This window comes from Haliaeetus leucocephalus, unplaced genomic scaffold (assembly GCF_000737465.1).
Source record: "Haliaeetus leucocephalus isolate CR32 unplaced genomic scaffold, Haliaeetus_leucocephalus-4.0 Scaffold148, whole genome shotgun sequence".
Lineage (NCBI taxonomy): Eukaryota > Metazoa > Chordata > Aves > Accipitriformes > Accipitridae > Haliaeetus > Haliaeetus leucocephalus.
This window is the reverse complement of record NW_010972584.1, coordinates 2,207,758-2,220,350: the sequence shown is the minus strand read 5'-3', so window position 1 is coordinate 2,220,350 and position 12,593 is coordinate 2,207,758. Positions and strand designations below refer to the sequence as shown.

General features: G+C 37.6%; 1 protein-coding gene across 5 annotated transcripts in view; it reads right to left on the bottom strand.

Moving 5' to 3' along the window:
• The window catches only part of PBRM1 (polybromo 1), a 65,243-nt gene that overhangs the window by 21,323 nt on the left and 31,327 nt on the right, over window positions 1-12,593 (bottom strand). For all 5 annotated transcript variants that reach the window (XM_010561598.1, XM_010561600.1, XM_010561603.1 and 2 more), the window contains 10 exons: window positions 11,835-11,940; window positions 9,909-10,551; window positions 8,818-9,029; window positions 7,478-7,663; window positions 5,605-5,762; window positions 4,403-4,669; window positions 2,842-2,987; window positions 2,367-2,524; window positions 1,508-1,691; window positions 45-255 (listed from right to left, as the gene is read on the bottom strand). In XM_010561598.1, coding sequence (XP_010559900.1) covers window positions 45-255; window positions 1,508-1,691; window positions 2,367-2,524; window positions 2,842-2,987; window positions 4,403-4,669; window positions 5,605-5,762; window positions 7,478-7,663; window positions 8,818-9,029; window positions 9,909-10,551; window positions 11,835-11,940 — 2,271 coding nt within the window. The remainder of the gene's footprint in view (window positions 1-44; window positions 256-1,507; window positions 1,692-2,366; window positions 2,525-2,841; window positions 2,988-4,402; window positions 4,670-5,604; window positions 5,763-7,477; window positions 7,664-8,817; window positions 9,030-9,908; window positions 10,552-11,834; window positions 11,941-12,593) is intronic.

Below are 12,593 nucleotides of genomic sequence, written 5' to 3'. Positions count from 1 at the left end.
CGTGGAATATAAAGGTTTAAAGGTTTCTCAAGGAAGATCCTCACCTGTGGCGGAGTATAAGGCATTATATCCAATTCACTAGCTAACGGGGTCTGAAGCTGAGGCATAGAAGGTGTTTCAGTCATATCACCTTCCTCTTCTCCCATCTCTTCCATGTCCTCATCACCTCCTTCCAACTCAGCAAATTTTGCTTCTAGCTGCTGAATCTTCTTTTCCAGTAGTGGAGATGGTTCCTTCTGAGGAACTATGGGTTTTCTGAAAGGTGAAGGAGGAAGACAAAAAATGGGTAAGAATACACTCATACTTTACAAGAGATAGCATATATTTTTTGAAGAGAAAACCAACTTTTCTTCCTTTATCTTTGAACAACATGGAAACAATGGTGACTCCAGATGTGCCTGTGCTTCCTTTCAGAACACAGCAGAAATCATTCAGTGTCTATGGCCAGTGTTTCATTTCAGTCACTTGTTTCAAGGATTTTTTTAAATTATTTTTTAACTTTTTCTAAGTTAGAAGGGGATTTCAATGCAGCAAATACTTCACTCCTGCAATAGAAGGCAATTAACACCACACCTTCCTCAGATTTTACATTTTACCTGTTAGAACTTAATATTTTTATTAATACCAATCTTCACCAACTGGAAAGCTATTTGTAACCCATAATGAGGACTTTGGTAAATTCTCTTGGATGTCATTAAAATACTAATCTGATAATGTAACGACTTTTCCTAAAGTCAGGAGAAGAAAAGGAAAATGTCCACTGGTATTAAGACTATGAAAAGACTGATGTTATCTGGACTTATTCCCAAAAGTGTGATTAGTCAAAATTCACCTTCTCCTACAACTATGACTTTTACATATGTACTGTGTCTGGCTGGGATGGAGTTAATTTTCTGCATAGTAGCCCGTATGGTGCTGTATTTTGGATTTGTGATCACAACAGTGTTGATAACACATTGATGTTGTAGTTAACTGCTGAACAGTGTTGGTTCACTGTCAAAGGTCAAGGCCTTTTCTTTTTCCCACTCTGCCCCTGCAGCAAGCAGGCTGGGGGTGGACAATGAGTTGGGAGGGGAGACAACCAGGACAGCTAAGCCAAACTGACCAAAGGGATATTCCATACCGTATGACATTGTGCTCAGCAATAAAAGCTGGGAGAAGGGAAGAGAAAGAGGGGACTTTCAGGATTATGGTGTTTCTTTCCAAGTAACCATTACGCATGCTGAGGCCCTGCTTTCCAGGAAATGGCAAAGCATCTGCCTGCCAATGGAAAGTAGTGAATCCTTATTCTGCTTTGTTTGCGTGTGCAGCTTTGCTTCAATTATTAAATTGCCTTTATCTTGACCCAGGAGGTTTTTTTCCCTTTTGCCCTTCCCATTCTCTCCCCCATCCTGCTGTGGTGGAGCAAGCAAGTGGCTAGGTGTGGGCTTAGCTGCCAACCAGAGTCAGTCCACCATGATACAGAAGAGTGCGCAGGTGACCCCCCTCATTCCCATCATATTTTTACCTGAAATAGTATATTTCATCATCTACAACTTTTGCAGAGAGTGAAAACCTCTTCAGCCCTTTGAATTTCTTCATTTGTTTGTCGCTTTCATTGTAGCGGCTCTCACAAAGAAAAACATCATTTTCAGAGATTTCTGTTGGTCTGCAGGAGAGGAAGTCTTTGAATGACAGAACCACACACTTTCCTGCAGAAATGAAAGAGTTGGGTAAGACCGCAGCCACGCTTGCAGACATTTTACAAAAAGTGTGGAGACTCAAGTTTTTGCCAGTCTCGTAAGTCTGGAAGATTCCCAGTATTTGGTAAAACTACAGAAAATACACCAATCGATATCCCTATTAAATAATGCCACTCACAAGAAACCTACACAAACTTAATGCAGCTTTTGGGTTTTTTTAAAGAATGAGAAAACCTGCAAAATAACAAAACCCCATGACCACTAGTCAGTTAACTATATTTAGCACAGCATCATTACTACAAACCAAGTACATAGTCAGCATCTTATGCAACAAACCAAATTTCAACCTCCTTCTGGACCAACTTTCCAGGTAACACATACTGGAATAATTACATTAATAAGTGAGAATAATGGAGTTTTATGTTCTCTGGCTGCAAACAACGTTCACTTTGATATCATACATGTAATTCCCTTATTGTAAGAAAGCTTCCTTATAGCGAAAATTCTCACTACAGGTCCCAAAATCAGGAATGCATGTTAGAAATGGACTGAATAATCTCTCCTCCCCCACTCAAGATGAAAAAAACATACTTGGAATCAAACCTACACGTAGCTATAAATCACTTCAGATTCTATAGGAAAAGAAAAAGAGCGTCCATTGGATTTAAAGTTGTTAACAATTACCCAAAATGCAAGTCATCGGACAGGTCTCCTCCAAGTTACTCAAAAACACTTCCTTCTTATAGAACATTTTAGTTGGTTCATGTTCAGTTTCTTCAGGATGTATAAAGATTGGACCAAAGAAATATGCAGCTCCATCTCGCACCCACATCTTTTCAATTCTGGAAAGAAAACCAAACCACTGACAAAACGAAGGGCCATCCATCCTAAATGAGACAGCTGGATGCACTAGGTTGTTCAGGAAGGCTGTCAGCAAAAAACGAGTACAGAAGAACAGCCTGCTCCAACTGTACAACTGCATCACCTTTTTATTAGGTGGCTAAACTTCTACCTCAATCTATTAAGAGCTTGTAACATTTGCTTCATTCAGAAGATTTTTTTTTTCCCCCCATCCTCTTTTATACCCTTTGCAACGAGCCCGTCTTTTGTCCAAGTTATTTTTATAGACATAAACTGCAAATAAAGAAGTTGCACTCACCTTCCTACTCGAGGTCGCACTAACCCATGTGATTTTATGAAGACACAGTCCCCAACCTTAAGCCACATATCATTGTAGCAGAGCTGTTCAAAGTAATGGCAACCAGGTTCTCCATTGGACATTTCTACAGGAACATCTTCTTTGTCCTGCAGAAGAGTATGCATTTAGGAACTTGTGAAAGAAGAAAAACCAAACACATAAATAAAAAGATGCCAGGTGCAAGGAAAAGACTTTGCTCTATTTTTATGTTACCAACAATAGGTAAACACTAAACAGAGCTGTACATGCCAAAGTGAGGGGCCTTGAAATTTAAAAATGAAATAGCAAAGCCAAAGATACCCTCCATGTACGTCGCAAGCTTTCCTATTCCACAAAGCTGTAATTTTGCCAGAACAGTAATTTACAGGTCCTTTTTTGTTCTACTTCTTCAAAGTTAACTGGCCAAGCCAAGCCTTGTCAGCTTGTTTTGATGGTTTGTTTTAAAGGACAATAACACGCGTAAGAGGCAAGAACTGAGTATATGGCCAAGTTAACATACACAGAAATTGAATGATTTAACTCTCGTATACAATAATATGAACACTCCATGCATTGCTTGCAAATTCATACCACTTGCCCTATTTGATTTCTTTCTTTTTAGTCAAAACCCACATTGTGCCTCATTTGATCTTTTAGTCTAGGATTTCAGAAAACCAATGAAAACACGGGCTATCTCCCCAAGCTGTGGAAGGAAAAGACCCTACAAGTTTTCATCCTCTTGGCAGAAATAATTCCTTCTTTTGTCATGATGTGAATAAATACAGCAATATACAATAAGTGTCTGATTAAAGCTGACAATGAGTGTGCTGGGTATTCTGTTCTGAGGTTCTGTTAGAGAACTCAATGTAATGTGGATTTATTTTATAACTCTCAGTTTATTTTTTTTATGGTTCTAAATTTATTTTAGATAAATTTAATTCAATTTAATACATTTAATTGAATTTAATACATTTATTTAAATTTATTTCTTTTATGACTCTAAATACAATAAAATAAACCATTTTACCCAGTATGTTGGATAGAAATATTCTTAAGCATTTTGACAATAAACCGCTCAGTTATCAACCATAAACAGGTCACAAACAACAGAATATTACGTATTGCTTACTGCTGCTTAATTACTATTTTACTGAAATACTACATAATAAAGCATTTCAGCATTGCCGTGAACTAAAACTAGACATTTAGTTCTACTGATTCTTTAGGATTAAGGCAAGCTTTACATTAAAAGTGTAATTTTCTTTTCTGAAGTGGTAAAAAACCCAGCCAACCCCTTCACATGATCACAAGAAAGCATTTGTAGAATCTAGCAAATATGTACACAGTTTATTTTCTGTTTAGTCTATTTATATTTTGTTTGTATTTCTTTACAAATGTGTATAACATAATTTATAACAGAAACATTACATTTATTTATATTTTATTGTGTCTGGATGCTGTGAAACCAAAGTCATGAGGGCTCATATTTTGTCATTCTTTACCTGTCAAACATAATTGATGTTCCACTTGTTATCTTACATACCTTTTCAAGATGAAGGATACTTTCTCCCACCTTGCTGTCCTCCAATGTTTCAGTGTGTTTCTCCTCATCTACTTTGTCTGTATTAGCAAACACAGAAGCAACACGGACCACAGGCAGGGGCACGTCTCGTGGGACAAATCTTACAGAGCTTACAGGCATAGTCCACAGTTTAATCTTTTTAAAAGATTTTGTCTTCGCAGAATAACGTGACTCACAGACATAGACATCCTCATCTCTGAAGTTTTCAGGACACAGTTTAAAATATTCCTGCAGATTGAAGAAAAAATATGAAATATTTCAGCAACACACACACAGCCCCCACAGACACACAGTGAACTCCCTCTCATGCTTCCTGTTGGTTTTTTTGTTTGGTTGGTTTTTTACGTTTCTATCAGACATGCTTTTAGACTAGTAAAGGCTTTCTAATGAGTTCTTTTCTTCCAGTTTGACATCCAAGTTATACTAAAAATTAAAAGCAAACAACAAGAAATCCCACCCTTAAAGAGGAGGCTAAATTCAATACAGGTTGTCACGTGAGAAAAATTAGGTTTTATTCATTTACCAAAACGGTACATTAACAAGTACAAGATCTGCAGCCTAAAACTACCTTTACAAGATTTCTGAGCTTTAACTTGGAAAGAGGACACAATCACCAAGTTTGGGGAGGGGGGAAATTAAGCTCCATGCTCATTGATATGTGATCGTGATACCTCAGCAGCTGTAGCATGTTGTTCATACAAACACACTACCTTCAGAAAACTGGCTGAGATAGGTATGTTGCAAACAAGCCAAAAATCCTCTGCACAAGGATGTTGTGGAATCAAACCTGAGACAGAGACGAAAGACTTCATCCTCTTACCAAGCCATTCAAGTCTCCCTCTGCCAAACCTAAATCTACATGCTTTTATGGGAACCTTTAAGAAGTTACCTGCAATTTCTCTACCACATGCTTTGAAAAATCAGTTAGCTAATTATCTAATAAGCGTATGATTCTACAAACCAACAAGCACAAGGAAACACCATCACTTGGGTGAACTATTTATCTCATGAAACAAATGAAGAATACAAACAGTACACAGGAACAACTCCTATTTTATTTAAGTATTAGTAGAATGTCTCTATGTTAGAATCCCTACAGCTCTTCAAGAAAATAGAAGGGAATGTGTTACTTGCTTAACAAATTAGACTGAATAGTCTCTCACCTTGACAAACATGACCACACATTTGCCTAAAATTTTGCTAACAGGAACTTTATTGTAATAGTCACTTTTAAAAACTTCTTTCTCCAAGAATTTTCGTGTTGCAAGATGAAACGTTTCATTTGGTCGATAAAACCAACAGCCATAGAGCCATTTCTCTCCTTTAAAAAAAAAAGATACAAAAATGAGAAGGGAGAAAGAAAAAGAAAAAAAATGCAAAATGGCATATTCTCTAGTGCATGAGCAAGAAAAAAAACAACTACAGACTGACTGATTAATCAAATAGCCATGTAGTCATTTATAATGAGAGTAAACTGATTTAAAACAGGATAAGATTCTTTAACTGTTTCAGATTGCTTAAAAAGCCCACTAATTGTTTTTTCCCCAGTAAAACCTGACTCAGCAAAATAAAGGAGGAATCAGTTCTTATTTATAAATCTTGACTTTCAGGCCTTGAAATGGCTTCAAAGTCTACACAACAATCACCTGATTATTTGAAGAACCTTGGATAACTGGTTTTATGTTTTTTAAGAACTATTTCTTCTGCGTTATGCTGTGACAAATCAAATTGTTAACAATGAGTTATAAAGAAGTTACAAATATGTACTATTTTTCTAAATCAAAGAAAACCTGTAATCTGTAGACTGAACCAGAAGAAAAAGTACTATTCACTTTCTCCATCACAGACAAACAAACATAAGAAATGTCCAACTGGCCAATGGTCCATCTACCCAAATACACTGCATCCAACTGAGTGAGCAGGACAGGCTATCTGGAGAATGCATTTGATCTTGGCCACTCTCTGTAACTCATTTCACTCCTTCTACAGTCATTGCATTAGGGGTGTTATAGAGCTATTCTCTTTATCTGGCTGTTATTTGCTGGTTATTCCCTTTATTATTTGGTTTAGACCTGTTGTACATGGACTTGTCTTGCCCATTTTTGAACCTGCTGATGTAATCTTGCCTCCACAAGCTCCTGGGGAAGTCACGAGGGTCACCACCCACTACATTAAAAAGCCAAACACTTTCACATGTTTTAATCTGATTTATTAGCGTCAGTGTGTGCCCTCCAACTCTAGTACTGCTGGATTTGTCGAACAGTATTTCTGCATTCACCTTATCTACCCACTTCATGATTTTGCAAACCTTAATTATATCCTGCCTTGCACTTCTCTTGAAATTTAAGAGTCATGGTCCTTTTAACCTGTCCTTGTAACACATCTGTTCCACCCCTTTAAAAAAAAGTGCCACCAAAATGGTACATTCCACTGTATCCCAATGTAGCTCTCAGCAACTGTAGTTTCCAGGATTGCTGAGAATGCACCATGCTTATCTGATACTCCTGACATCTCTCTAGCCTTCCTTACACTTAAGAGAAGTACCTGCTGCAAACAGAAGGCATCACTGATGAGAAAAAACAAAATAGTACTTGACATGGCTTGATTTGCCTAGGAATGTAAGATTCGGCTCATTTCTAAAATTTAACAATGGCAAGTTCTGAAACAGAGTTGTTCTGTGGAACATATGCAGTTAAATGTGCCCAACTTTGTTTCAGATTTCTCAGCACAGAAAAACTCCATGTGTTCTTCTGCGCTTAAATTTCAAGGAGCCCAGCCCACTTAGAAGAGCCTGTTCTCTGGGATGCTTACGATTTAAGAATAGGTGGAGATGAACAACAAAAAAACCTGTGCTGATCCAAGAACTTCATATTTGTGGAACAAATTGAGTTCCTCTATTGTGGAACAAAGCAACTCAGAAAGAAGAAAAATACTCACCAGTCCACACATAATTCTGCAAATAAAATAACATCTACACAACAAAAGCTACAATTGGAAGTTTTGAACATTGTTTTCCTATAGCAAAGGCATCCTTACCAGCTGAATCTTCCCACAGCCTCTCAATACAGACTATGTGAGGTTGCAAGTTGGCTTCAGCAGGCTCAACGTACACATAATCTCCTACATGGTACATGCTGTTCTTGAAGCTGCAATCCTGGCTGTAGGTCCGATGCAAGCTTGACAGCCCAGCTGATCCAGAAGAATCTTCACTCTTTTCAGCTTCTTATTTCAAGAAGGGAAAAATAGATGTTAGCAGTGCCACATTTCCACGTTAGCCAAGATTACTGATACGAACACCCTCACCCTTTGCTGAGTGCAGAAGTGCCATATGCAGAAACACATAATACCTGATGCATCCCTCTATCGCTGACTTCCATCGTGAAGGAAGGGTTTAAGTGTGTTTTGTGCTGCTAGCCTTTCTGCTACCGGTGCTGCTGAAGGTTGGGTTTCCCTTCTTCACTTGAATTTTACTGAGCCCTCCCAGTAAGTGAAGAGGAACTCAATGACAGCACTGAGCTCAGAAGCCTTCAGAAAGACATGGTTTGCTTTCTTTGAGGTTTTTAGCTCTCAAAGGAAGACAGAAGAAGGGCATCACAGCTGTTGTCCCTTTATAATACTGAGCCTGGTTGGAGCAACCAGATTTTACTGCTGCTGACATCAGTGCTATGTGGGAAGATGAACCACGTTAGAAAGACAATTCAAGGACAAAGAGCTAACAGCTCTGCTCCCATATGTGGAAAGGGGCAATCAGAGAGCTTTATTCATCCCCTTAGACATACTCCATAATGATTATATGGACAGTAATGGCCAGGAGCTATGAAACACAAAGTACCTTCACAGTAGGTTTCTTGCTCTACAAGATAGTGCAAGCCCATTCCTCTTCACACTCACAGTAGCCAAGTAAGAAACACAACAGGCTTACTTAAATACCATTTCTTTAGCAGTGTTAGAAGTATGATCACAGACAACTCCATCAGCACATCAAGAAATCAGTATTTGTCAAAAAGGAAATGACCAAAAGTCAATTGGAACAGTCATTAAGTTTATTATCAGCAGAAAGCTATAGTAAAAAACTATTGTTTTCTTTTATAATATCCTTGAAATAAGACTACTGGTACCCCAATGTGCTCCGATTAAAGAGTTTACATAGGTTAATATCTACCTAAATCTCCTTCTTAAAAGCCATCTGGCCTGGTTGATAAGGATCAAAATAAAATAAATCTCTAACAACTTTAAAATACTAGACCCTTGCTGGACAACTAGACTATTAAGGCCCCTTCAGTAGGCAAAGCTGCAGCAACAGCAGAGCATACATCATATGCATAGGTACATTTTTCAATTAATACATTTAAAATTAATGAAAAGAAAGAAGCTACCTCTCTTCTCTTCCTCTCTTTTGAGCTTATCCTCCTCTATTTCTTTGGGCAGCTTTTCCTTCTTTTCCTTTTCTACATCGTTGTGAAGATGCTTGGTGGTATAGCTGAGAGCGGGTGACAGAAGAATCTCTCCGTTCTTACAAAGTTCATCTCGAATTTTAATAAAGAACTGCTGAAGTTCAACCGCATCCTCGTAAATCTCTGAATCAGTCCTGTACAAAAATACGTACAACAGGGCAGAAACATAGTTTGCGGAGAGTCAAACAGGATCCTAAACACATACACATCAATTGCCACACTTAATGATAAAAACTAAAGCTTCACTCTACCAACAGATTTCTGTGCTTACTCATAATAAGCAGCAGCAGACACTAGCAAGCCATACTCCACCTGCTACTCTGCTCTCAGTTTGTATTATAGTTTACCCAAAACAATATTTTTGTATACACCAGTCCTAAACATCAGAAAAATCAAAGGTAACTAGTTGCAACCAAAAGTACTTGCCACTGGACCTCTACAATCTGTTAACTTCTGAAAACTTAAGTAATAACAGTATTATTAACAAAACTAACTTATTTTAATTACACATGCTTCTGTTAGTAGATGTTTTAATATAATTTTTTACCTCCTCTCCTTCAGAGTCAAGATCTCACCTGCACATCCCCAAGTACCCTACCTTATTCAAGTAAAACATGGCAAGAAGTTGCCAGTGTTCGGTTTTTGCACAATATTACCATAACTCATACAACTGTGATTGCTCCAAAAGAGTTGGAGCAGTCAAGCAGTTAGTGAACAGCTCCTCCTCTTCATTTTTTCAATCTGAAAGTTAGCACAAACCTGGTTTTCATGTCGTGTACCTTTGGAAGATTAATGTCAAAATTATCTCATGGCAGAAAACTAATTTTTTCCTTGTTTTTAAATGAAAGCATACATGCCACTGAAGACCTGATAGAGCTTTTAAGATTTAGTTTTCTAAACACCCATACCAAGGAAAGCAAACACCTTAAAAAAACCACAGCCTTTGTCTAACGTTAACATGCAAAACTCATGTGATAAGACAAAGGATACCTGAAAAATATGGCTTTGCTCACCTATTCATTCTCCTTGCCCTCTCCAGTACCTCAAACATATTCTCCTGGAACAAGTCCAATCTTCTATAGCGATTATTTTCAACATTTTTTCGGATAATATCAAAAGTCAGAGGAGGTTTATTTGGGAAGTTGGGATCAACAGCAGGAATCTCAGCTAAGGAGTCGCTGTAGCATCTGCCCTCATCATCCTGGTGGCTCATAACTGATACAAAAAGGTTATGGATAAGTTCCTGAATTAGCAAAGTGACATTGGGCACATGAGAATCCTCATCTCCTTCTATTTCTCTCCGAGTTTCAAGCAAAACTTTATGCAGGACCAGGGCATCTTTATAAATCAGAGATTCTGGCTCGTTATATGTGCAAGCATTATTGAACATCATTACAAAGTCCTCTACCATGGAATCAATATCCTGGTATTTATTTGCCATCATATGGCTTCTGATCTTTTCCATGTCAACGGGCTTTTTAATGGTTACATAATAGTCAGGAAGTTCAGACCGAGATGGCAGCCTCAAGAAGATGGCGCTCAGTCGCCTGCCTCGTTTATCCGTGTAATTCTTAACTGCTTCATACACCTCATTCAATTTCTGTTGCATTGGAGTCATGTATTTCGATTTTTTAGGAGAAATGCCACTTTTTCTACCTAAACAGACAAAAAAAAAAAAAAAAAAGAAAAAATCATTACAAAAAACAGAGCTTGCACACTTCTTTGTCCATCTCCTTTGCACCGGAGAATTGCTTACTGAAGAACCACTTTATGGTATGACCAGAAGACTCATAACATGGAGCCCATTCCAAGCTGCAGCTTCCTTTATTTTTCAAAATTGTATGAATATTTTTTTTAAATGTTGTTTTTGGCAAACAGAGAATCATATGTTACTATGTGGTCTACCTGGCAAAGGTCTCTTCAGACTAAAGCATGGAAAACATCTTTTCCTACTTAATGTTATTAATAACTCCTCTAAATTCAATTTGGTCTTACTAGCTCTACATGAATTTCTCTCTACAGCTCTTAAAAATCCAGTCATCACAGGGGTTTCGCTATCACTAAAATTAAGCGTTCTAAATATTATCAGATTCCTTTATGACAGGTTTATGCCAAATTAGAGAGGATTATTACAGGTAAAATGTAAAATAAGGCCTCCCATGGGATTATCAATCAGATTAGCTTTTTGTTTAGTTCAGGATATCTGTTACTGTACTGTATAGTCTCTGCCTGTGAATTCTCTACTACCTGTATGTTATCTAGGAGCTGCACATTTCTATTTTCAAGAGGGCTGTGTGCAGTTATTTTCTTTAAGCTTTTCTGTGCAATTTTATCCTTCTCACTTTGCTAAGTTCTGAACACATATTAAGGGGACATAAGATTTGAGTAGTAGCAAATCTAGTTTGTAAGGGCAACAGCTCTAGAAACAGACATTGTTGGAAATTTTACTTCTGTGATTTCATAGCTTTCAATAATTTTCCAAAAAAAGCTCACATTTCTTTTATCATTCTGTGGAAATCCCAGACATTTGACTAGGGAAATTAAGAGCTTTACTCAGTTTGAGAAGCACCTTACTTGTAAGCAAACCCAGCAGCACACATGAAGTGTGCTAATGAAGTGTTACTGAGCACATAATGCAACATCTAACATTTGGATAACACCACATGACTAAATGCCAGTCATTCCAACCATTCCTACATTTTCTTTCTTCATTCTAAGTTACTTTTCCTAGAAAATGCTATATGCAACAACTAAATTCTATTATATGCACATATAAACACACCATTGCTGTCGTGATTTTGAAAACATAATTCTACTTTGCATGTCAGTGTAAATTTGCAGATCATGTCTTCTGTTCTAAAAGGAAGATCTTTTAATCTGTATTGTTGGGCTTTCATAAGTGTTGAAATGAGACATAGCAATGTACGACGTTGCCTTACTTAGTTTTAGTTTAGGGGATGCAACATCATCATCTTCAGCTAGGGGTCCCAGTTCTTTCCTTTTTTCTTTAAGGATCTTTTCCAGCATATGGGCATCATTGTACACCTATTAATCAGTAAAGTAATCAAAAAACAAAACAAAACAAGGTTTACTGTGCTTAGACTAGTTTAGAACTAGCCCCCTAGAAACATTTAAATGTTAGTTTGAAAAAGCTGAATGCAAAACCAAGTACTTGATTAAAAAGAAGGACTTGTTTCTCAAATGTACACCTTTAATAGACTTACACAGGTAAGCAGAACTGATGAACACCATCTAAATTAGGGAGATAACACTCTGAATAAATTATCCAATTAAGCTGCATTTCTATTCCCAAGACTACAAAACAGCAAGGTGCAGTTGTCTTAGCAACGTCCTTATCAAACCATTCTGCTGAGCAATGAAAGATCTCTTGAACTATTGTGATTCCATCAAGGTACAAAGGACTCAAACAGTCCTCCTGGGTCTTCGAATACAACCCCGGTGAACACAACTTCATCATAAAGTCCTGTACAGTAGCTGATCAAGTTCCTCATTAGAAATAGCTGGAGGTTTCTTACCACCACTCTGTTCCATGACATCACGCTTGCTGGCTGAGAAACATCACAACATAGAAACACCCTACCATATATTTGTAGATGAAAAGCATATTCTTTTCAGACTCCTTTTGCTAGGCTAAACAAGTCAGGTCTTCTAGTCTGATCTCCCACACTCTCCACTTC